This window comes from Schistocerca cancellata, chromosome 3, assembly GCF_023864275.1.
Source record: "Schistocerca cancellata isolate TAMUIC-IGC-003103 chromosome 3, iqSchCanc2.1, whole genome shotgun sequence".
In the NCBI taxonomy this organism is placed as follows: domain Eukaryota; kingdom Metazoa; phylum Arthropoda; class Insecta; order Orthoptera; family Acrididae; genus Schistocerca; species Schistocerca cancellata.
The window spans coordinates 764,621,723-764,648,522 of NC_064628.1; the positions used below are offsets into that span (position 1 = coordinate 764,621,723).

Sequence of the window (26,800 nt, forward strand, 5' to 3'; positions counted from 1 at the left end):
CGGAACACCATAACGTGGCTATCACTGCAGGAGACTGCAGCAACAGGCATAGACGGCTTTCAGGATACCTTCAGCGGCGCAGAAGCATGCTTCGCGAGTGCAGACCGATAAGGGAACACCCGATCCGGAGCGGATAGCAGATGGAACTACAGGCACCACCCACGCATAAATGTGGGATCCAATCAGGTAGCCAGCCTCAGATACACCTGATGAAGATGCCAAGTTATGGTATCGAAATTCGTGTTGGGAAGACGCGGACCACTGGCAAAAAAACCGTTCTCAACGAGATGACAAAGAATCTACTCAGGTGAAAAATACAAATGCTTCAGTGGCTTACATTACTGTTTCTATGAACAACGTCAAAGCTCAGATGTTATACGGTTTTTCAAAATATCAGAAAATCAAATAATAATAATTAAATTAAAAAATGTAATAAAATTAAAAGTGATGGTAATGGTAGATGAATACTGACTCTCTGTTTAAGACGAAATTCTCTTGTATGAAGCGTGATGATGACTTGATTCTCAATTATGATATCATTGGCTCAACTGGATAAAGTAAGACATGACTCATGACCCTTAAAATACCTATCAAGGTTTATTCTGCTCATGTGCAGAATCATCAATTGTTCTTTGGGAAATACATCAGTAAAATATAACATAGTCCTCATCTGCTAGTCAGTTATCAGAGGTAGAAATTAGTTTTGCTTGTTCTTTAGAGCAAATATTTGCCACTGGAACAATCTAATGGAAACATTGGCGGCTCTGATACATTTAAAACTTCTCAAAATCATCACAAAAAACTGAGTTATATTTCATAAAAATAAATTTTGTCTGCATTTTGTATATAAACATAAGAGCTAAATGAGATCTAGTGAAGGAGACTTTGGATACAAAGCAATTCGCTCTGGTCTATTTCGAATGAAATTTTGTACGTCAACATTATAATGTAAGTCTAGAGATCATTATCGTTTTATTCGTTGCACATATCTGGTGAAAAGAAGCACACAACATTGTAATATGTTCATAGCAGTTACCTGCTTAAATCATAAGCTTGAACGACGAATGATTGATAGCTTGGTTTGCTTAAAGACAAACTTTGTCGTCAACGCTTTTGTTGCTTAAGGTTTTTTTGTCATTTGTTTCAGGCAATTTCCAAAGGAATGCGGGAGAAAACGTTTACCATTCTGTTCCCTGTTCCTTGCGGTAACACCTTATCGGTCTCCGCATTCTGGATAGGCACATACGCCCACAACTTGACCTAGCGACTCCTGTCTGAAAATAGTTCCATTAACTCATTACATTTCAAGGATAAAGTACTGAGCTTCTTGAGAAAAAAACCGTCTGCAATTTTTCTGTTGGTAACGCTGGCATAGTCCAAAGACAAACTGCTGAAACTACTAATGGTCCCCTGATACGAAACATGTCTTAGCTTCCCCTGTTAAACGCAAGTTAGACACATGAAGTGTTACTTCATCTGACCAACCGCCCATTGCAGCAACATCTATGACGTTATTAATTGGTTATGGGTAAATGTCTAGGGATAGTGTCTTTGATTCATAATCAAAGCATCTTCGGTCCCGGGTTCGAATCCCGCCGCTGCTCAAATTTTGATTAATAATCAGCATTCGTGGCCGAAGACTTCCGGCATAATAAGTCACTCCTTATTCAGCCAACGACCGTGTCAAAGAGGGCGGAGTGGCGGACAGAGGTTCAGGGCAGTCTCTTGTCCTTGGGGTGGGAAACTGCCCCTAAAGGCGGAAGAATCAGCAATGATCAACGGCATGAGGATGCAGAACGCAATGGAAACCACTGCATTAAACACACGTAACGTGTATGCACAGGACATATGGCCTGTAATTGAAGAAGTGTCATGATGATCTCTCCATTGGCAAACGATTCCGGAATAGTCCCCCATTCGGATCTCCGGAAGGGGTCTGCCAACGGGGAGGTTACCATGAGAAAAAGATTGAATAATCGACGAAAGGATAACGTTCTACGAGTCGGGGCGTGGAATGTCAGAAGCTTGAACGTGGTAGGGAAACTAGAAAATCTGAAAAGGGAAATACAAATGCTCAGTCTAGATATAGTGGGGGTCAGTGGAGTGAAGTGGAAAGAAGACAGGGATTTCTGGTCAGATGAGCATAGGGTAATATCAACAGCAGCAGAAAATAATACAACGGGAGTAGGATTCGTTATGAATAGAAAGGTAGGGCAGAGAGTGTGTTACTGTGAACAGTTCAACGATAGGGTTGTTCTTATCAGAATCGACAGCAAACCAACACCGACAGGTATACATGCCGACTTCGCAAGCTGAGGATGAAGAGATAGAGAAAGTGTATGAAGACACTGAAATGGTAATACAGTATGTAAAGGGATATGAAAATCTAAGAGTCATGGGAGACTTGAATGTAGTTGTAGGGGAAGGAGTAGAAGAAAAGGTTACAAGAGAATATGGGCTTGGGAAACGGAATGAGAGAGGGGAAAGACTAATTGAGTTCTGTAACAAGTTTTAGGTAGTAACAGCGAATACTCTGTTCAAGAATCACAAGAGGAGGAGGTATACTTGGAAAAGGCAAAGTGATACTGGAAGATTTCAGTTAGATTACATCATGATCAGACAGAGATTCCAAAATCAGATACTGTATTTTAAGGCATACCCAGGAGCAGACATAGACTCAGATCACAATATAGTAGTGATGAAGAGTAGGCTGAAGTTTAAGACATTAGTCAGGAAGAATCAATACGCAAAGAAGTGAGATACGGAAGTACTAAGGAATGACGAGATACGGTTGAAGTTCTCTAAGGCTATAGATACAGCAATAAGGAATAGCTCAGTAGGCAGTACAGTTGAAAAGGAATGGACATCTCTAAAAACGGCCATCACGGAAGTTGGGAAGGAAAACATAGGTACAAAGAAGGTAGCTGCGAAGAAACCATGGGTAACAGAAGACATACTTCAATTGATCGATGAAAGGAGGAACTAAAAAAATTCCGGGAAACTCACGAACAGAGAAATACAAGTCGCTGAGGAATGAAATAAATAGGAAATGCGAGAAGCTAAGGCGAAATGCCTACAGGAAAAATGTGAAGATATCGAAAAAGAAATGATTGTCGAAGGACAGACTCAGCATACAGGAAAGTCAAAACAACCTTCGGTAATATTAAAAGCAAGGGTGACAACATTAAGAGTGCAACGGGTATTCCACGGTTAAATGCAGAGGAGAGAGCGGATAGGTGGAAAGAATACATTGAAAGCCTCTATTAGGGGGAAGATTTGTCTGATGTGATAGAAAAAGAAACATGGGTCGATTTAGGAGAGACAAGGGATCCAGTATTAGTATCGAATTTAACAGAGCTTTGGAGGACTTAAGATCAAATAAAGCAGTAGGGATAGATAACATTCCATCAGAATTTCTAAAATCATTGGGGGAAGTGGCAACAAAACGACTATTAACATTGGTGTGTAGAATCCATGACTCTGGCGACGTACCATCTGACTTTCGGAAAAGCATCATCCACACAATTCCGAAGACGGCAAGAGCTGACAAGTGCGAGAATTACCGCACAATCAGCTAACAGCTCATTCATCCAAGTTGCTAACAAGAATAATATACCGGAGAATGGAAAAGAATATTGAGGATGCGCTAGATGACGATCAGGTTGGGTTTAGGAAATGTAAAGGCATAAGAGATGCAATTCTTACGTTGCGGTTAATAATGGAAGCAAGACTAAAGAAAAATCATGACACGTTCACAGGATTTGTCGACCTGGAAAAAGCGTTCGACAATGTGGAATGGTGTAAGATGTTCGAAATTTTGAGAAAAGTAGGGGTAAGTTATAGGGAGAGACGGGTCATGTACAATATGTACAACAACCAAGAGGGAATAATAAGAGTGGACGATCAAGAACGAAGTGCTCGTATTAAAAAGGGTGTAAGACAAGGATGTAGCCTTTCGCCCCTACTGTTCAGTCCGTACATCGATGTAGCAATGATGGAAATAAAAGAAGGGTTCAGGAGTGGTATTAAAATTCAAGGTGAAAGGATATCAATGATACGATTCGCTGATGACATTGTTATCCTGAGGGAAAGTGCAGAAGAATTACATGATCTGCTGAACGGAATGAACAGTCTAATGAGTACAGAGTATGGACTGAGCGTAAATCGAAGAAAGGCGAAGGTAATGAGAAGTGGTAGAAATGAGAACAGCGAGAAACTTAACATCAGGATTGATGGTCACGAAGTAGATGAAGTTAAGGAATTCTGCTACCTAGGCAGTAAAATAACCAATGACGGACAGAGCAAGGATGACATCAAAAGTAGACTAGCAATGGTAAAATGGCATTCCTGGCCAAGAGAAGTCTACTAATATCAAATATCAGCCTTAATTTGAGGAAGAAATTTCTGAGAATGTACGTTTGGAATGCAGCATTGTACGGTAGTGAAACATGGACTGTGAGAAAACCGGAACAGAAGAGAATCGAAGCATTTGAGATGTGGTGCTACAGAAGAATGTTGAAAATTAGGTGGACTGATAAGGTAAGGAATGAGGAGGTTCTGTGCAGAATCGGAGAGGAAAGGAATACGTGGAAAACACTGATAAGGCGAAGGGGCAGGATGATAGGACATCTGTTAAGGTATGAGGGAATGACTTCCATGGTACTAGAGGGAGCTGTAGAGGGCAAAAACTGTAGAGGAAGACAGAGATTGGACTACATCCAGCAAATAATTGAGGACGTAGGTTGCAAGTGCGACTCTGAGATGAAGAGGTTAGCACAGGAGAGGAATTCGTGACGGGCCGCATCAAACCAGACTGATGACCAAACAAGAATGTAAATTTAAGATGGTGGGGAGTATGCAAAGAGATTAATGATGCCAGTTGCATCACGGAATCAGCGATCAGCGGCAACGAGTGAAAATGTCTACTGGACCGGTATTTGAATCAAGGATCGCCTGCTTACTGGGTAGATGCACTAACCAATGCGCCATCCGGGACACAGTCTTATCGCAACTGCGCGGACTGTCTAGGCACGCCTCACACACTCCCACCTTGCGTCACTTCTCCGCAGTCCCTGCCCATTTCCTCCATACTCGCAACTCAGAGATTCCCGCAGCAGGTCGGACGTACTTGTGGATCCGCATTGAAGAAGGTGGATCCACTGCCCATCCAGGCGATTCAGTTGTATGAATGTCGACACGTCTTCCCTTTCATTCCTCTAAAAGGGACTGATAAGTGTTGCTACAGCCGGTCCAAAAGGAGAAGGAGCTATCTCAAATTCTGCCTTATTTTCCCCTGATTCAGACGGTCATTGGACCTGAATGGCTTCCAGAGCTTCAGATCTACGAAGGACTTCCTGATGAGCCTGCTTCTGGCACGAATTTTCATTTGTTAACACACGAACTGCTCTGTTGGAGCAACAGCAGACACTGCAGTAGTAGCAGCACATTTTCTACCATTTTGTGTACTGCGTCTCTTACTGTAATTAATACCAAATAACTAATTAATACGCTCAAAACTCACTAATCTTTATAAATTACTTTTTCTGGAAGCTCATCGCCCATCCACACTTGAATAATCCTGAACCAAATGACGAACACGTCTACAAGTAAAACATGTACTAGCTACAGCCTTACCATACGCCAATTACTGCCTGCAATACTGACACCTTACTGGTTCTAGATTGTCAGGTGTACCGTCACCCCTAAACAATGATAGGTCCCCCGGTTCATGTGGCTTCGCAAACGTAACCTTAACCATAGTCTATTCAGTACCCACAAATTAAATTTAAGAGTGTTGCCCAGAGAGTAATGCACCACATTCTTTTTTCTCAACCAAAGATAATACTACGAATGCGAAACGTTACGTACGTATTATTTGAAGTTTCCTGAGCGAGCGCGCCAGGTTTACGTCACTTCCGACAGATAGCGTAGCTGCAGGACAGTTTCAAAATGGCGTCTGTAGGTGATGTACGTTACAAGCAACGTACTGTCATTGAATTTCTCACCGCAGATAAAGAAACTATGGGGAATATTCACAAACGCTTGTGTAAAGACTGCGGAGCATCTGCTGTCCACAGAAGTACAGTTAGTCGCTGGGCACGGAGGGTGAGGTCAGCAGAAGGCGCTTCGGCGGAGCTCCGAGACTTGCAGCGGTCGGGGAGATCATCCACGGCTGTCACACCTGACATGTTGCAGCGAGCTGATGTCATTTACGAGGACAGACACATTACGGCTCCGCAGTTGGCGCTGCCTCTGTCAACCAGCAAAGGAAGTTCACACAATGAAGCACTGGCTCCGCCACCATGACAAAGATTGGTACCGACAGGGCATACACGCCCTTGTTTCGCCCTGAAGGAAAGCCATAGAACGGGATGGAGATTATGCGAAAATTAGGATGTGTAGGTAAAACACTAATCTTTCGTGTGTGTAATCCTCATTAAGTTCAATAAAGAATTGTTGAAGAACAAAAGACGATGCATTACTTTCTGGGCAACCCTCGTAATAATTGAAAACATATACTGAATCAAACATAAACAAAGTGAGACTAACCGTATCACATTGTGCAGAGCCGATACTGCTCAGCTGGAGGTATGGCAAGTACCACTGTTTATACGTAATTGACAAAGTACCCAATCTTACTACTCGACACCAAACCAGAGTGTCTGGATGTCGAGGGTTACCCAGCAACTACTTTTCTCACCAAACCGTAGCGTTTGGACATTGGACGAACACTTCTTATCAAAACATGGCGTGTCGGGAAGTGTAACGACCACTTCCTCACGCCAAGTGTAATGACACAGTCTATTCCAGGTTGTTACACATCAGGGTGGGTGAGAGATATGGCGAGGGGCATGGGAGATTCACGCCAGGGCATGCAGTTAAACAATGGTAGTACGAGATAGTAGTTACAGAAGTTTATTCAAGCAGCCGTATACAGGATGATGGCTGGCCTCGGGGCCACTCTGCGTGCGTAGAAACGCAGCTGATTCAGGAATGTACCGACGTCCTGATGACGCCAATTACGTCCATTGCCCTGGGTCGTGGCAGGCAGCTACCGCCGCCAGCTGATGTGCCGCCAGCGGTGAGGAATGAGCACAGTCCAACCAGGTCCTACAGAGTTGTGCCAGCTAGCCACCCCCACATGTACTCGTGGTCCCCATGTTATGTGCTTGGGTGTGATCACTGGCAGTAGTTGCTTGATGCCAAACAGCAATGCCCCAGTTACCCCCGACCCATCCCCCCCACCCCTACCCCACACAAGTGTCTACAACAGGGCTTAACAACTGGCCCGTTTTGAGCGCGAGTACTCGCGTCTGCTTAGGCACGTGCTCGCGAGCCGGTGCAAGGTCGCGGAGTAGGGAGGGGAAATGCGCGCGCACGTTTGAATGTGATCTCGCGTTCTTAGCAGATTTAAGTAGCCATCTGAATGCTTTGAACATTTTACTACAAGGTAAAGATCTGCTAATTACTCATTTCATAGATCGAATACGAGCTTTTAAAATGAAATTGACACTTTGGGTGAGTCAGCTGGGAACAGGAAACCTAGCTCATTTTCCTAAATTATCATCCATGCAAGATGTTCACAAAGACTGTGAACGTTATTCACATAGTTTAGTTGATCAGCGCTTTCAAGATCTGACAGCACTAGACAGTGATTTTGATCTGTTCTCTCCATATTCAGCGAATATTTAAGAAATTCGTCCTGAGCTGCAGCAAGAAATTATTGACCCGCAGTGTGACAGAGAATACAGAGACAAATTTCAGAACAAGAAAAACATTTTGGAATTCTACAGACACTTCCCTCAGGATAGATTTCCTCGTTTGCACAAACTCGCGGCTACAATAATATCAATGTTCGGTTCCACGTATGTTTGTGAACAACTGTTCTCTGCAATGAAATGTAACAAGACGCGCCTGAGAAACGCGTTGTCTGATCGAAATTTAAACTGCACGCTGCGCCTAAAATGCACAAGAACAATTACTCCGAACATAGACGCAATTGTAAAGGGCAAAAAGTACAAGATAACCGAGAATCCCACGCTCCAGTGATACCTTATATTGTGTAACAGTTCACAAATTAATACGAATATAGAGGCATACACTAAGCTAATAAAATTATGTGGCACGTGTACATTCTCCTTTATTTGTTTCATTTGACGCAGTAATAATTCGTGAGTGATATCCCTGCAGGTGGCCGCGGATTTACATTGGCGGCAGCTGTTGTGTGCCCCACGTGACTTTCCCCACTCTCCGCTCTGGTCCGATAGTGGAGGTAGCGTGCTCGCGCTGCTCCGTGCTCGCGCCTTGCTGCTCACAGCTTGCTCCGCGAGCACGTATGTTGTGAAGCCCTGGTCTACAAGGACGGTGGCCGATAACGTCTAGGCGGCTAGGAGGCCATGAGGGCGTGCCTCCCCCAACTGGATAGTAGACAGCTAGCACTCCACTGGCTGAAGACCCTCAGAGGGCGCCCGCTGGCCACACATCAGCTCCGCATATCGGTGAAGTTTCCTAAGGCCGGTATTACACTATCAAATTTCTTTGTCAAAGATTTGATCAAAGATGTGATCCAATATTCCGTCCAATATATTTGACAAAGATCTTTGACGTAGCGCTAGAGGGGGTATTACACTGTTATCAAATTTTTCGTCAAAGTTCAAGATGGCTGACAACAACTTGTTACTAACCGCAGCAGTTCTACATACTCCAATTCCATTGTGAGCACATGCGGAAAAGAAGTGGGGGAAAAAATGGAACCATACATACGAGGTTGACAGTCTTAAAAGTCCTGGGATTACAACTTGATAATAAATTCAGTTGGGAGGAGCACACCACAGAACTGCAGAAAGGCCTTAACAAATCTGTATTTGCAATTCGAGTGTTAGCATACATAGGAAACATAAAAATGAAAAAGCTTGCATACTTTCATTCCATAATGTCATATGGGATAATATTTTGGGGTAAATCTTGAAGTCAAACAAGTTTTCAAGGTCCAAAAGCGTGTAATACGTATTATTTGTGGAGTAAATTCACGGACCTCCTGCAGAAACCTCTTCAAAGATCTGGGTATACTAACTACTGCCTCTCAGTATATTTACTTCTTAATGAAATTTGTCGTAAATAATATATCGATTTTTCCAAGAAACAACTCAGTTCATACATACAATACCAGGAACAAAAATGATCTGCACAAGGACTTAAAAGCGTCTGTGATCTATTATGTTACTCGTTTTTATTCTCTGTGGGTGTTTTTAGTATTTGGAAAAAGGGACCGATGACCATCGCAGTCTGGTCCCTTTAATCCCACAAACCAACCAACTTACTTTAGTTCAAAAAGGGGTCCACTACTCAGGAACAGTCATCTTCAATAATTTGCCAGGAAACATAAAAAATTTAGTTAGAAATAAAGATCAGTTTAAAAGGAGCCTGAAAGACTTACTACTGGCCAACTCCTTCTACTCCATTGGCGAAATTTGTAATAGAAACAAATGATGTATTGTATTTATTCATACTATTAGTATTGTTATTTCAGCTTTAAAAAAATCGACATGTTCCACATCCACGAGGCTCTCCTCAGAACGGATCTATGGAACGAAAAACTAATCTAATCTGGGTGAAGCCGTGGGTTTTACGACGACACGATAAAAGCATTCAACAAAACTTGTTACGTGAGCTTACAGTGGAAGACGTCAAGTCGTACATCAATTACTTAAGAATGGATGAGCATACATTTCTGTATGTGCTCAATGAAGTGTATCCTCATATCACAAAGCCAATATTCACTTAAGAACTGCTACATCTTCAGAAGACAGGCTCACTATAACACTCCCATTCCTTGCTACAGGAGAGGGTTATGTTATGTTAGGTTAGGTTAGATCAGGTTAGGTCTCCAATCTTCTTAATCTATTTTTGTATTCAGGGTGCCTCACGTTGTAAAGCGCCTCATCAGCTTCAGACATCTCTATTAATTTTGTAGTTGTCAACACACACCAATTGTATTTACCGGCAATGGTTATAAAAACACTACAGACGACAGTACGCTGCAGCGATGCTAGCGCTCCATGTGGTAACATGTCACATTGCAGTGAACAGAAGACAAGCGGTTTCTTTGATCAAATATACAGCGAGACCCTAGATTTGATCAAATATTGGACGACATTTGACAAAGTCCCTATTACACTATCAAAAATCTTTGACAAAGATATTGGACAAAGATATTCGACAAAGAAATTTGATAGTGTAATACCGGCCTAAGTCCCACAGCCGCTGGAACCTCATGAGTTAATCTGTGGGCCGGCAGCCAGAGGATCTTCATCACCCAGGATTAGCTGTGGTTTCTCTGAAACTCAAATGCCAAGGCAGAACGGTGGCAAGACTGAATGCCTTAACCTCCTAGGCTCGATTATTTATACCCTTGTGGCTACGTTTCTGACGTAGTACTATTGAGAAGAGGGGGGTGTGTGGGAGGGGGGCGGGGAGCAAGCGAGTTTATCGTATTACTTGTCCTGTCAACCGTCGCTCTGCACTGAGCACAGGTCGCTAGGCCCAGCTAAATTTGCATCTTGCGAGTTGCTCGGTAACACATATGTACACCGAGTTACAAAATGTTACTCCACTCTTGGTCACACTATGTTGCAGCATTTGCAGTACACTGCAACAAGACCGCGACAGATGTCGCGTCTGGCCAAAGTGTTTCCACCAAATGTCAACAATACTGCCCAGTTGCTTACTTGACTAGCATATCGTCGAGCTGGTCTCACTTGCCCGGCCGCTACTGGAATGAAACTTCAAAAATTTACATTTCACGTACCGAACTTTTTCGGGGTGCAGCAACTCATTATTCTTTGCGGAGCCTACAGTTAAACGTACATAGACATGCTGGAGTTATATGTTATGCCACAACTTCCTCGTGGCGTCATCTTTCAACAATATGGCATACCATGCTATTTTGCAAACTTTGAGAGGGATTTCTTGGATCATGTGATCCCGTATTACTGGAATCAGAGTGGCCTTCTAGAGGTCCAGACATTATGCCACTTGATTTTTTTCTGTGGGGATTTATCAAAAGTCATGGGTAGTAGACACCAGTTCTTAACCTATCAGATCTGCGCCATTGCATTCGTGCTGCTATCGCAAATGCTACGGCTGCAAACCTGCAAAACACTTGGAGAGAAGTGGAATACAGATTAGTTGTATGTCGTGGCGCTAATGGTGCACAAATCGAGGTATATTAGGTGCGTAAAACATCATTTTGAACTACAGTACTTGTAGAAACATACCGTCAATTAATATCTCAATTACTTATCGAGTTACTACATTTTATATTATTATATGTTTAATTCGGACTTTTGTGTTAGTGGTGCAGCATTCTGTCAATGAATTTTTGTTTTACTTTAGAGCTTACCATTTTAATGAGGAAGACAACAGAGCCAAATAGTCTGACTGGTCTGCTGAATCGTAGTTCCAGGTACTGGAACAATAGAAAACTTAACTTCATTGATTTAGAAAGAGCATTTTTCCTACTGGTATAAGCATTTCCTTAACTGTAGTCTTACAAGAGATATTTGTTATGAAAACACTTCAGGCTTTCTCACCTCGTACGAAGAAACTATCTTCAGTTGATAAAACACTGGCAGGTAAATGAATGCCATTGTCAAGCTGGCGAGTATGTCGCTAGTCACTGCTACCCAGTACTGTGTTCCGTAAACGTACATTTCCGCAGGTATTGCCAGCAATGATATGCCAGAAATGTAACTGCAAAATAGAAACATTTTTTAGTAACCTAGCTGCTGGTCAGAAATAATTATGAGAGCCATACTGAAACAAAATTTATAGACAGAAATAAATTTATTTAAGCAATACGTGCTATAAATTTTAACAGTGGTGTCCTAAAAAGACAATGAACGAGATCTATTTTCCCTAGCAATGAAGCGTCCTAGCGACGTGCCACCGTCAGCGCTATTTGCACCGTCCTCCAGAATAATCAAATTGTGTCATATCTTTAATACCTCGTTCACTTTGCAAAGTATCGTTATTTGATCAGATGTTAGCACTGTGGTCTTGGCGATTTTTGCAATGCCTGATTTGCAGGAGGAAACGTGGAACTTCATATTTTACATCTACATACATGCTCTTTAAACCACTGTGAAATACACGACGGAGGGTACGTCTTATCGTATCACACATTGGATTGCCTTCTCGTTTCATTCACATAAGAAGCCTGGGAAGAATGAAATGAAAACCCTCTGTGCATAGTCCCTACGTAAGCAACACATAGCAGGTGGTAGAATTTTCCTAGACTATTCACTTGATATTGTTCCTTGAAACTTTGTAAGCAGACCATCGTGGGATAATTGGCGTCCATCTTCAAGCGTCTGATAGTTAGGGTGTTACAGCATTTCCGTGATATTCTCCTGTAAATTCAGCAGTATTTGTGACCATTTGTGCTGCCCTTCTTTGTATACTTCCTTCAGTGATCAGCCAGAACATTATGACCACCGACCCACTATCAACATAAGCCCGTCCAGGCCATAGCAGCCTCACCTTGCGAGGAATTGCTGCTAGTCAGAGACACGCACGGTGCATGGAGTATCAGTGAGCGTGCTATCCATGTGTAGACTGGGGAAGGCACGCGATCTTTCTGAGTTTGTTCAAAAATGTTCAAATGTGTGTGAAATCTTATGGGACTTAACTGCTAAGGTCATCAGTCCCTAAGCTTACACACTACTTAACCTAAATTATCCTAAGGACAAACACACACACACCCATGCCCGAGGGAGGACTCGAACCTCCGCCGGGACCAGCTGCACAGTACATGACTGCAGCACCTGAGACCGCTCGGCTATTCCCGCGCGGCTTTCTGAGTTTGACTCAGAGCAGATTGTGATGGCGCGAGCATTTCGGAAACTTCACCACCTGTCGACTATTCGAAGAGTGCTGTGGTGAGTGTCTTCAATACACGGTTAAACCAAGGTGAAACGACGTCCAGACATCGTGGTATTGGCGGCCACCCCTCATTACGGATGTCGGACATCATAGGCTGGGCAGACTGGTAAAACAGGACAGGCGGCGAACTGTGGCGGAACTAACATCAGACTTTAATGCTGGACAGAGTACAAGTTGTCTGAACACACAGTGCGCCGAACACTCCTAACGACGGACCTCCGCAATCGACAACCCTTGCTTGGCCAATGATAACACCACGTCATTGGCAACTACGACTGAAAGGGGTACGTGACCATCGGCACTCGACATTGGCGCAGTGGCAGAGCGTTGCATGGTCTGATGGATCCCGATACCTTCTTCATCATGCCGATGGGAGGACGCGAATCCGTCGTCTTCCAGGGGAACAGCTCCTTGACACCTGTACGGCGGGATGGAAAGAAGCTGGCAGCGGCTCCGTTATGCTCTGGGGAACTTAAACATGGGCATCCATAGGCCCAGTGGAGCTCGTAAAAGGCACAATGACGGCGAAGGAGTATCGTACACTGGTTGCAAACCACGTACACCCTTTCATAACGATCACGTTTCCCAATGGCAGTGGCATTTTTCAACAAGATAGTGCGTCATGTCACAAGGCCAGGAGTGTGATAGACGGGTTGTTTGAGGAACACTGGCGAACTTCCGTTGATCTACATCTACATCTACATCCATACACCGCAAGCCACCTGACGGTGTGTGGCGGAGGGTACCTTGAGTACCTCTATCGGTTCTCCCTTCTATTCCAGTCTCGTATTGTTCGTGGAAAGAAGGATAGTCGGTATGCCTCTGTGTGGGCTCTAATCTCTCTGATTTTATCCTCATGGTCTCTTCGCGAGATATACGTAGGAGGGAGCAATATACTGCTTCACTCTTCGGTGAAGGTATGTTCTCGAAACTTTGACAAAAGCCCGAACCGAGCTACTGAGCGTCTCTCCTTCAGAGTCTTCCACTGGAGTTTATCTATCATCTCAGTAACGCTTTCGCGATTACTAAATGATCCTGTAACGAAGCGCGCTGCTCTCCGTTGGATCTTCTCTATATCTTCTATCAACCCTATTTCTGGTACAGATCCCACACTGCTAAGCAGTATTCAAGCAGTGGGCGAACAAGCGTACTGTAACTTACTTCCTTTGTTTTCGAATTGCATTTCCTTAGGATTCTTCCAATGAATCTCATTCTGGCATCTGCTTTACCGACGATCAACATTATATGATCATTCCATTTTAAATCAGTCCTAATGCGTACTCCCAGATAATTTATGGTATTAACTGCTTCCATTTGCTGACCTGCTGTTTTGTAGCTAAATGATAAAGGATCTATCTTTCTGTGTATTCGCAGCACATTACACTTGTCTGCATTGAGATTCAATTGCCATTCCCTGCACCATGCGTCAATTCGCTGCAGATCCTCCTGCATTTCAGTACAATTTTCCATTGTTACAACCTCTCGATACACCACAGTATCATCTGCAAAAAGCCTCAGTGAACTTCCGATGTCATCCACCAGGTCATTTATGTATATTGTGAATAGCAACGGTCCTATGACACTCCCCTGCGGCACACCTGAAATCACTCTTACTTCGGAAGACTTCTCTTCATTGACAATGACATGCTGCGTCCTGTTATCTAGGAACTCCTCAATCCAATCACACAATTGGTCTGATAGTCCATATGCTCTTACTTCGTTCATTAAACGACTGTGGGGAACTGTATCGAACGCCTTGCAGAAGTAAAGAAACCTGTGAACCCGTGTCTATGGCCCTCTGAGTCTCGTGGACGAATAGCGCTGAGCTGGCCCCTCATCTCATCAGATCTAAACTGAAACGAACACATCTGGGATGTGACGTCAGAGCTCATCGTCTCCCTCCCCAGAATTTATCAGAACTGGGTGGCTTGAGTGAACTGATGCGGTGCCAGTTCCCTCCAGAGAACTACTAAGGGCTCGTTGCTTTCCAATGCGTCGCCGCTGTTATCCGTGTCAGAGGTGGAAATACTGGGTATTAGGCAGGTGGTCGTAATGTTCTGGCTGATCAGTGTGTATACCTTATTAGATCTATCAAGTATGAGACTCGTACAACTGAGCAATATTCTAAGATGGGGCGAGTGTGTGTTTTGTTAGCATCGTTTTTTGTGCACCGACTCCATTTTCCCAGTATCCTGCCAAATATATTAACGTCTACTGCCTCCACTACCTACAACTAAAATTTTGCCTGAAAATGGGAAAACAATTACGGAAACGATTAACAGAAGGTAGTATTTACCGCTTTTGCTGTATTAATTTTATTTGTTCACAACTAATTTTCACATTGTACGCCATTCTCAAATGATTTTGTGGTACCGTAATAAATAAAATATATTATATTACCTCCATGAACAGAAATGTAATTATATGAACATAAACGTACTTTAAATGCATTTACCTGCAATATAAAACAATGTCTTACATACGCAAATGTCAGCGTCTTTAAATTTGTGTTTTCTATTCGTTTTAGTTCACAAATGCTGTCTTACTGATTTGACAGCTTGACATTTAAAGATGTTACGTTGATCAGAGAGTAAATCTAAGCATAGAATAAATGGAATAATAATTTCAAATACTGTGACTATACAGGGTGAGTCACCTAACGTTACCGCTGGATCTATTTCGTAAACCACATAAAATACTGACGAATCGATTCCACAGACCGAACGTGAGGAGAGGGGCTAGTGTAATTGGTTAATACAAACCATAAAAAAATGCACGGAAGTATGTTTTTTAACACAAACCTACGTTTTTTTTAAATGGAACCCCGTTAGTTTTGTTAGCACATCTGAACATATAAACAAATACGTAATCAGTGCCGTTTGTTGCATTGTAAAATGTTAATTACATCCGGAGATATTGTAACCTAAAGTTGACGCTTGAGTACCACTCCTGCGCTGTTCGATCGTGTGTATCGGAGAGCACCGAATTACGTAGGGATCCAAAGGGAACGGTGATGGGCCTTAGGTACAGAAGAGAATGGAACAGCACATTACGTCCACATGCTAACACCTTTTTATTGGTGTTTTTCACTGACGCACATGTACATTACCATGAGGGGTGAGGTACACGTACACACGTGGTTTCCGTTTTCAATTACGGAGTGGAATAGAGTGTGTCCCGACATGTCAGGCCAATAGATGTTCAATGTGGTGGCCATCATTTGCTGCACACAATTGCAATCTCTGGCTAATGAATGTCGTACACGCCGCAGTACATCTGGTGTAATGTCGCCGCAGGCTGCCGCAATACGTTGTTTCATATCCTCTGGGGTTGTAGGCACATCACGGTACACATTCTCCTTTAACGTACCCCACAGAAAGAAGTCCAGAGGTGTAAGATCAGGAGAACAGGCTGGCCGATTTATGCGTCCTCCATGTCCTATGAAACACCCGTCGAACGTTTACCTCACCCCTCATGGTAATGTACATGTGCGTCAGTGAAAAAGACCAATAAAAAGGTGTTAGCATGTGGACGTAATGTGCTATTCCAGTCTCTTCTGTACCTGAGGTCCATCACCGTTCCCTTTGAATCCCTACGCAATTCGGTGCTCTCCGATACACACGATCGAACAGCGCAGGAGTGGTACTCAAGCGTCAACTTTAGGTTACAATATCTCCGGATGTAATTAACATTTTACAATGCAACAAACGGCACTGATTACGTATTTGTTTATATGTTCAGATGTGCTAACAAAACTAACGGGGTTCCATTTAAAAAAAACGTAGGTTTGTGTTAAAAACATACTTCCGTGCATTTTTTTATGGTTTGTATTAAACAATTACACTAGCCCCTCTCCTCACGTTCGGTCTGTGGAATCGATTCGTCAGTATTTGATGTGGTTTACGAAATATATCCAGCGGTAATGTTAGGTGACTCACCCTGTATACGAGGGATATTCGGAAAGTTCCGATCGGCCAAGAAATGGAAACCACTGTGAGAATCTAATAAAGCTTTGCACATATGTGTTCGACAGTGTCTCTAGTATGCCTGTCGGTTGCATCACTTCGCTCTTTTCAGTTCTGAGCGCTTGGTGAGAACATAAAGATGCGTAGAAAATAGTGTCTCCCGCCAAGTATGAGGACCTGGTGAGAGATTTCGCCTGATGTTATGTAGCCCACATTACAGAACTGCCATACGGTTCCTACTTCGTGACAATTCTCGGTCGCAATCTGCAGGGGCAATGAAAATGCTCCTGCAGCGTTTTCGATGGGAAATGTTTGATCATCCGTACTACAGTCGGTAATTGGCTCCCTCTGTGTTTCATCTCTGCTCACATTAACTACTGGGTATGAAGACAACATTCTCGCACAGACAACGAGCTACAGATGAGCGTAGAGAATTGGCGGGAAACATAGGCGACTGCCTTCTATGACGAGGGTATTGGAAAGTTGGTACAGCGCTACGGCAAATGTCTGAGTCGGAGTGGTGACTACGTAGAGAAGTGGCTGGAAGCTGTAGCTAGCTGGAAGCTGTAGCTAACCGTTGTAGATAAAATATTTCTGATTATCACAATAGTTTCCATTTCGCGATCAATCGGAACTTACTTTCCGAATAGTCATAGTACTGGGTGATCAAAAAGTCAGCATAAATTTGAAAACTGAATAAATCACGGAATAATGTAGATAGGAAGGTACAAATTGACACACATTCTTGGAATGACATGGCGTTTTATTAGAACCAAAAAACATACAAAAGTTAAAAAATGTCAACAGATGGCGCTTCATCCGATCAGAATAGCAATAATCAGCATAAAAAAGTAAGACAAAGCAAAGATGATGTTCTTTACAGGAAATGCTCAATATGTCCACCATCATTCCTCAACGATAGCTGTAGTCGAGGAATAATGTTGTGAACAGCACTGTAAAGCATGTCCGGAGTTATGGTGAGGCATTGGCGTCAGATGTTGTCTTTCAGCATCCCTAGAGATGTCGGTCGATCACGATACACTTGCGACTCCAGGTAACCCCAAAGGCAATAATCGCACGGACTGAGGTCTGGGGACCTGGGAGGCCAAGCTGACGAAAGTGGCGGTTGAGCACACGATCATCACCAAACGACGCGCGCAAGAGATCTTTCACGCGTCTAGAAACATGGCGTGGAGCGCCATCCTACATAAACATCATACGTTCCAGCAGGTGTTTATCAGCCAGGCTGGGGATGATGCGATTCTGTAACATATCGGCGTACTTCTCACCCGTCACGGTAGCAGTTACTGACGTTTTGCTGTCCAGCGCCATTGTCGGACATTTTGTGAATTTTTTTTTGTTCTAATAAAACCCCATATCATTCCAAGCATGTGTGTCAATTGGTACCTCTCTATCTACATTATTCCGTGGTTTACTATGTTTTCAAATTTATACTGACTTTTTGATCACGCAGTATTTACGTTTGTCCTTGAGGGAAGTTAAAAAATACGATGGATGTTCAGTAAATAATGCAACACATTCTTTTCTCGGCCAGTTTCGGTTCACAAAATGCAGGATTTGTTGTGAGGCATTGTAGAATACTTCCGCTTCAGCCTCTATTGTTTAAGTTCCGATGGGTTGTGGCGCTGTACGTAACCTTCAAAATTACTTCTGTTACGGAGGTGCGTTCCAAGCACAGAGCTCTCACTTAGTTTCTTTTGGGAGAAAACCAGAGCATCGCAGATATTCATAGGCGCTTGCAAAATGTCATCGTAGATCTGGCAGTGAACAAAAGTATAGGCAATGTGTCCATCATCATCGCAACAAGGTCGCGCAAACGTGTCTGATTTCCTGCGTGCCGGCCAACCTCACACAGCTGGGACCACTGCAGTGGTGGAACGTGCGGACACTCTCATTCGAGGTGATCGATGGATCACAAACAAACACCTCGCTGCTCAGCTGGAGGTCTCTGTTGGTAGTGCTGACGCACTCGTCCACCAGTTGGGGTACTCAAAGGCGAGTGCCGACTGGGTTCCTTGCCTCACCATAACGAGCAATGGAGGACCATCTGTGCGGAATTGCTTGCGCCGATCGTGACAATTTTTCAGTCAAATGTTACTACAGACAATGAAACATGGGTTCACAACTTCGAACTGGAAACAAACCGGCAATCCATGGAATGGCGCCACACCACCTCTCCTCTGAAGAAAGAAGTTCAACGCCGCACTCTCAGCCGATAAAGTCACGGAGACGGTCTTCTTGGATACTGAAGGGATTATTCTGTACGAGGTTCTCCCTCATGGTGCAACGATCAACTCTGAAGTGTATTGTGCTACCCTCAGAAAATTGAAGATATGACTACAACGTGTTAGTCGCCACAAAAATGCAAACGAACTTCTTCTCCCTGACAATGCAATCCCCCACACAATTCTGCACGCCAGAGAGAAGCTCACAAAACTTCCTTGGACTGTTCTTCCTCGTCCACCTTACAGTCCGGATCTCGCACTTTCCAACTTCCACCTGTTTGGCCCAATGCAGGAGCAAAAAAATGGTTCAAATGGCTCTGAGCACTGTGGGACTTAACTTCTGTGGTCATCAGTCCCCTAGAACTTAGAACTACTTAAACCTAACTAACCTAAGGACATCACACACATCCATGCCCGAGGCAGGATTCGAACCTGCAACCGGAGCGGTCACGCGGTTCCAGACTGAAGCGCCCAGACCGCACGGCCACACCGGCCGGCAATGCAGGAGCACTCCGTGGGAAGCAGAACGTAGATGACTGGGAAGTTATTGATGCAGCAAGGCGTTGGATCCGACGTCAACCAGTAGAGTGTATTGTATTGTGCAGTATTGTATGTTAAGCGGGGGCCTAAAAGCGATGGAGAAGCTCCGTCCCCGCCGCAGCCGCAGTGGTCCACGACGACTACCGCAGTCCACTTCACCCCTCCACAGCCCCACACCGAACCACTCTTTCAGGGAACGTCTCACACCAGACGAGTGTAACCCCTATGTTTGCGTGGTAGAGAAATGGTGGTTTACGCGTACATGGAGAACTTGTTTGCGCAGTAATCGCCGACGTAGTGTAGCTGAGGCGGAATGAGGGAAACCAGCCCGCATTCGTCGAGGCAGATGGAAAACCGCCTAAAAACATTCCACAGGCTGGCCGGCTCGCCGGACCTCGACACAAGTCCGTCGGGCGGATTCGTCCCGGGGACTAGGCGCTCCTTCCCGCCTAACCGGGCAGGCAGTAGAGGATTACCATGCCATACCAGGCCCTGCCTGTAAGTTTACATAATGCCGACGCATTGAATGAAGACTGTGTTGAAAAATACGGTTTTGTAGCCGAAAGAATGGGTAACAACATGGTGTACTGGTATCCTTATAAAATCAAATTGCTTTCAGAAAAAAAATGTGTTGCAATACGTATTGAACGCCCCACATAGTTAGAAATAAATATTACACCAAAACATGAAATAGAATAAAAATAAATATAAAAGTAAATGCTGATGTGAGGTTAAATTTTAAATTTCATTTAGCAGAATGTGGCTGAAGTTATCAAGGAATTTTTTTATTCTGAAGATCTGTTTGCTGACTGTTTAAATGACTGGAAATTTCGATTTCTTCCAAGATATTCAATTGTTTTTTTCTTAGCATAATGGAGAATTCGGAGCTTTTCGCTAATGTTTGCCAATATTCAGGACACCAAGGACCAGTTACTACAGTTCTGGCCCAGTTTGCCTCAAAAGAGGATATAATCCTTTATGACGCCATTCCCTGCCGAATCAGAGCACAAACGGAATAAAATAATAACTGGCTCCTTTTATCGACCTCCCAGCTCAGATGATACAATTGCTGAAAGGTTCAAAGAGAACTTGAGTCTAATTTCAAAAACATACCCGATTCATGCAATTATAGTTGGTGGTGACTTCAATTTACCCTCGATATTTTCGCGAAAATACATTTTTAAATCAGGGGGTATGAATAAAATATCATCTGAAATTGTGCTAAACGCATTCTCTGATGATTATTTCGAGCGATTAGTTAATGAGTCCACTTGAATAGTAAAGGTTTTGAAAACACACTTGACCTCTTAGCAACAAATACCCCTGAGCTAATAACGAGCATCAAAACGGGTACAAGGGTTAGTGAACACAGGGTTATCGTAGCGAGACAGAATACCGTAACTCCCAAATCCTTCAAAAATAAACGAAAAATATACCTATTCAAAAAAGCATATAAAAATTATCTTTATACTTTCCTGAGAAACAATCTCCATCCATTCCCAATTAACAATGTAAGTGTAGACCAGATGTGGCTTGAATTCAAAGAAACAGTATCGACAGCAGCTGAGAGATTTACACCAAATAAATTAACAAAGGACGGATCTGATATCCCTTCGTCCACAAAACGGGTCAGTACACTATTGCAAAAACAACGAAAAAAATGCCAAATTTAAAGATTGGTGCTCTTTTACGGAAGCTCTAAATTTAGCGTGGACTTCAATGCGAGATCCTTATAATAGTTTCCAAAACGAAACTTTATCTCGAAACCTGGCAGAAAATCCAACAGCAATGGAAATACTATCGATGAAATTACTAAACACAGTCTTCCGAAATTCCTTCACCAAAGAAGAGGAAGTAAATATTCGAGAATTCGAATCAAGGCCAGCTGCCAACATGAGTAATTTTCAATTAGATAACTTCGGAATAGTGAAGTAACTTAATAATAGCAAGTCTTTCGGTCCAGACTGTATACGAATAGGTTCCTTTCAGAGTATGCTGATGCATAGCCCCGTACTTAACAATCGTATACGGTACAACTGCTCGCTCGACGAAAGATCCCTACCCAAAGAGTGGAAAGCTGCACACGTCACATCAATATTCAAGAAAGGCAGTACGAATGACCCACTGAATTATACGCCCATATGATTAACGTCGATATCTAACAAGATTTTGGAACATACATTCTGTTCAAACATTATGAATTACCTCGAAGAGAACGGTCTGTTGATACACTGTCAACAAGGATTTAGAAAATATCGTTGTTATGAACCACAACTAGCTCTTTACTCACGCGATGTGTTGAGTGCTATTGACAACGGATTTCAAATTAATTCTGTATTTCTAGATTTCCGGAAGGCTTTTGACGCTGTACCTCACAAATGGTTTATAATCAAATTGCATTGTTATGGAATATAGTCTCAGTTTTGCGAATGGATTCGTGATTTCCTGTCAGAGAGGTCACAGTCTGTAGTAATTGACGGAAAGTCATCGAGTGAAACAGAACTGTTATAGGCCCTCTGCTGTTTCTTATCTCTATAAACGACTTAGTAGACAATCAGAGCAGCCGTTTCAGGTTGTTTGCAGATAATACTGTCGTTTATCGCCTAGTAAAGTCATCAGAGGATCAAAACAAATTGCAAAACGATTTAGAAAAGATATCGATATGGTGCGAAAATTGGCAATTGACCCTAAATAATGAAAAGTATGAGGTCATCCCCCCCATGAGTGCTAAAAGGAATTCGTTAAACTTCGGTTGCACGGTAAATCAGTCAAATCTAAAGGCCATAAATTCAACTAAATACTTGGAAATAACAATTGCGAACAACTTAAATTGGAAAGAACACACAGAAATTGTTGTGGGGAAAGGCGAACCAAACACTGCGTTTTATTGGCAGAACACTTAGAAGACGCAACAGAGCTACTAAAGAGATTGCCTACACTACTCTAGGCCTTCCTCTTTTGGAGAACTGCTGTGAGGTGTGGGATCCTTGCCAGATAAGATTAACGGAGTACATCGAGAAAGTTTAATGAAGAGCAGCAGCACGTTTTGTGATATCGATAAATAGGGGAGAGAGTGTCACGGACATGATACAGGATTTCGGATGGAAATCATTGAAATAAAGGCGTTTCTCGTTGCGGTGGTATCTTCTCACGAAATTTCAATCACCAACTTTCTCTTCAGAATGTGAAAATATTTTATGGACACCGTCCTACAAAAGGAAGAAACGATCATCATAATAAAATAAGGGAAATCAGAGTTCCAACGGAAAGATTTAGGTGTTCGTTTTTTCCGCACACTGTTTGAGAGTGGAATAATAGAGAATTGTTGCGAAGGTGGTTCGATGAACTCTCTGCCAGGCACTTAAGTGCGATTTGCAAACAAAAATGTTCAAATGTGTGTGAAATATTATGGGACTTACCTGCTAAGGTCATCAGTCCCTAAGCTTACACACTACTTAACCTAAATTATCCCAAGGACAAACACACACACCCATGCCCGAGGGAGAACTCGAACCTCCGCCGGGACCAGCCGCACAGCCCATGACTGCGATTTGCAGAGTATCCAAGTAGATGTAGATGTAGATCGTCACACTTATAAGTGGGCTCATACTGTCATGTTCTTTGTAAATTTTACCCGATATGGTAATCACTCTAATCACATTAGCCGACCGGGGTCGCCGAGCGGTTCTAGGCGCTACAGTCTGGAACCACACGACCGCTACGGTCGCAGGTTCGAATCCTGTCCCGGGCATAGATGTTTTTGATGTCCTTAGGTTAGTTAGAACACATAGAAATTGTTGTGGGGAAAGGCGAACCAAACACTGCGTTTTATTGGCAGAACACTTAGAAGACGCAACAGAGCTACTAAAGAGATTGCCTACACTACTCTAGGCCTTCCTCTTTTGGAGTACTGCTGTGAGGTGTGGGATCCTTGCCAGATAAGATTAACGGAGTACATCGAGAAAGTTTAATGAAGAGCCCCCATGAACCATGGACCTTGCCGTTGGTGGGGAGGCTTGCGTGCCTCAGCGATACAGATGGCCGTACCGTAGGTGCAACCACAACGGAGGGGTATCTGTTGAGAGGCCAGACAAACATGTGGTTCCTGAAGAGGGGCAGCAGCCTTTTCAGTAGTTGCAGGGGCAACAGTCTGGATGATTGACTGATCTGGCCTTGTAACATTAACCAAAACGGCCTTGCTGTGCTGGTACTGCGAACGGCTGAAAGCAAGGGGAAACTACAGCCGTAATTTTTCCCGAGGACATGCAGCTCTACTGTATGATTAAATGATGATGGCGTCCTCTTGGGTAAAATATTCCGGAGGTAAAATAGTCCCCCATTCGGATCTCCGGGCGGGGACTACTCAGGAGGACGTCGTTATCAGGAGAAAGAAAACGCGTTCTACGGATCGGAGCGTGGAATGTCAGATCCCTTAATCGGGCAGGTAGGTTAGAAAATTTAAAAAGGGAGATGGATAGGTTAAAGTTAGATATAGTGGGAATTAGTGAAGTTCGGTGGCAGGAGGAACAAGACTTTTGGTCAGGTGATTACAGGGTTATAAATACAAAATCAAATAGGGGTAATGCAGGAGTAGGTTTAATAATGAATAAAAAAATAGGAGTGCGGGTAAGCTACTACAAACAGCATAGTGAACGCATTATTGTTGCCAAGATAGACACAAAGCCCATGCCTACTACAGTAGTACAAGTTTATATGCCAACTAGCTCTGCAGATGATGAAGAAATAGATGAAATGTATGACGAGATAAAAGAAATTATTCAGGTAGTGAAGGGAGACGAAAATTTAATAGTCATGGGTGACTGGAATTCGTCAGTAGGAAAAGGGAGAGAAGGAAACATAGTAGGTGAATATGGATTGGGGGGAAGGAATGAAAGAGGAAGCCGCCTTGTAGAATTTTGCACAGAGCATAACTTGATCATAGCTAACACTTGGTTCAAGAATCATGAAAGGAGGCTGTATACATGGAAGAAGCCTGGAGATACTGACAGGTTTCAGATAGATTATATAATGGTAAGACAGAGATTTAGGAACCAGGTTTTAAATTGTAAGACATTTCCTGGGGCAGATGTAGATTCTGACCACAATCTATTGGTTATGAACTGCAGATTGAAACTGAAGAAACTGCAAAAAGGTGGGAATTTAAGGAGATGGGACCTGGATAAACTGAAAGAACCAGAGGTTGTAGAGAGTTTCAGGGAGAGCATTAGGGAACAATTGACAGGAATGGGGGAAAGAAATACAGTAGAAGAAGAATGGGTAACTCTGAGGGATGAAGTAGTGAAGGCAGCAGAGGATCAAGTAGGTAAAAAGACGCGGGCTAATAGAAATCCTTGGGTAACAGAAGAAATATTGAATTTAATTGATGAAAGGAGAAAATATAAAAATGCAGTAAATGAAGCAGGCGAAAAGGAATACAAACGTCTCAAAAATGAAATCGACAGGAAGTGCAAAATGGCTAAACAGGGATGGCTAGAGGACAAATGTAAGGATGTAGAGGCTTGTCTCACTAGGGGTAAGATAGATACTGCCTACAGGAAAATTACAGAGACCTTTGGAGAGAAGAGAACCACTTGTATGAATATCAAGAGCTCAGATGGAAACCCAGTTCTAAGCAAAGAAGGGAAAGCAGAAAGGTGGAAGGAGTATATAGAGGGTTTATACAAGGGCGATGTACTTGAGGACAATATTATGGAAATGGAAGAGGATGTAGATGAAGATGAAATGGGAGATAAGATACTGCGTGAAGAGTTTGACAGAGCACTGAAAGACCTGAGTCAAAACAAGGCCCCGGGAGTAGACAACATTCCATTAGAACTACTGATGGCCTCGGGAGAGCCAGTCATGACAAAACTCTACCATCTGGTGAGCACGATGTATGAGACAGGCGAAATACCCTCAGACTTCAAGAAGAATATAATAATTCCAATCCCAAAGAAAGCAGGTGTTGACAGATGTGAAAATTACCGAACAATCAGTTTAATAAGTCACAGCTGCAAAATACTAACGCGAATTCTTTACAGACGAATGGAAAAACTGGTAGAAGCCGACCTCGGGGAAGATCAGTTTGGATTCCGTAGAAATGTTGGAACACGTGAGGCAATACTGACCTTACGACTTATCTTGGAAGAAAGATTAAGAAAAGGCAAACCTACGTTTCTAGCATTTGTAGACTTAAAGAAAGCTTTTGATAATGTTGACTGGAATACTCTCTTTCAAATTCTGAAGGTGGCAGGGGTAAAATACAGGGAGCGAAAGGCTATTTACAATTTGTACAGAAACCAGATGGCAGTTATAAGAGTCGAGGGGCATGAAAGGGAAGCAGTGGTTGGGAAAGGAGTGAGACAGGGTTGTAGCCTCTCCCCGATGTTATTCAATCTGTATATTGAGCAAGCAGTAAAGGAAACAAAAGAAAAATTCGGAGTAGGTATTAAAATTCATGGAGAAGAAGTAAAAACTTTGAGGTTTGCCGATGACATTGTAATTCTGTCAGAGACAGCAAAGGACTTGGAAGAGCAGTTGAACGGAATGGACAGTGTCTTGAAAGGAGGATATAAGATGAACATCAATAAAAGCAAAACGAGGATAATGGAATGTAGTCAAATTAAGTCAGGTGATGCTGAGGGAATTAGATTAGGAAATGAGAGACTTAAAGTAGTAAAAGAGTTTTGCTATTTAGGGAGTAAAATAACCGATGATGGTCGAAGTAGAGAGGATATAAAATGTAGACTGGCAATGGCAAGGAAAGCGTTTCTCAAGAAGAGAAATTTGTTAACATCGAATATAGATTTAGGTGTCAGGAAGTCGTTTCTGAAAGTATTTGTATGGAGTGTAGCCATGTATGGAAGTGAGACATGGACGATAACTAGTTTGGACAAGAAGAGAATAGAAGCTTTCGAAATGTGGTGCTACAGAAGAATGCTGAAGATAAGGTGGGTAGATCACGTAACTAATGAGGAGGTATTGAATAGGATTGGGGAGAAGAGAAGTTTGTGGCACAACTTGACTAGAAGAAGGGATCGGTTGGTAGGACATGTTCTGAGGCATCGAGGGATCACAATTTTAGCATTGGAGGGAAGCGTGGAGGGT

General features: G+C 43.0%; 1 protein-coding gene across 2 annotated transcripts in view; it reads right to left on the reverse strand.

The window, feature by feature from the left end:
• LOC126175790 (sodium-coupled monocarboxylate transporter 2-like) overlaps positions 1-26,800 on the reverse strand; it is a 219,022-nt gene that overhangs the window by 106,005 nt on the left and 86,217 nt on the right. For both annotated transcript variants that reach the window (XM_049922770.1, XM_049922771.1), the window contains exons 3-4: positions 11,592-11,751; positions 11,402-11,467 (exon numbers count right to left, since the gene is read on the reverse strand). In XM_049922770.1, coding sequence (XP_049778727.1) covers positions 11,402-11,467; positions 11,592-11,751 — 226 coding nt within the window. The remainder of the gene's footprint in view (positions 1-11,401; positions 11,468-11,591; positions 11,752-26,800) is intronic.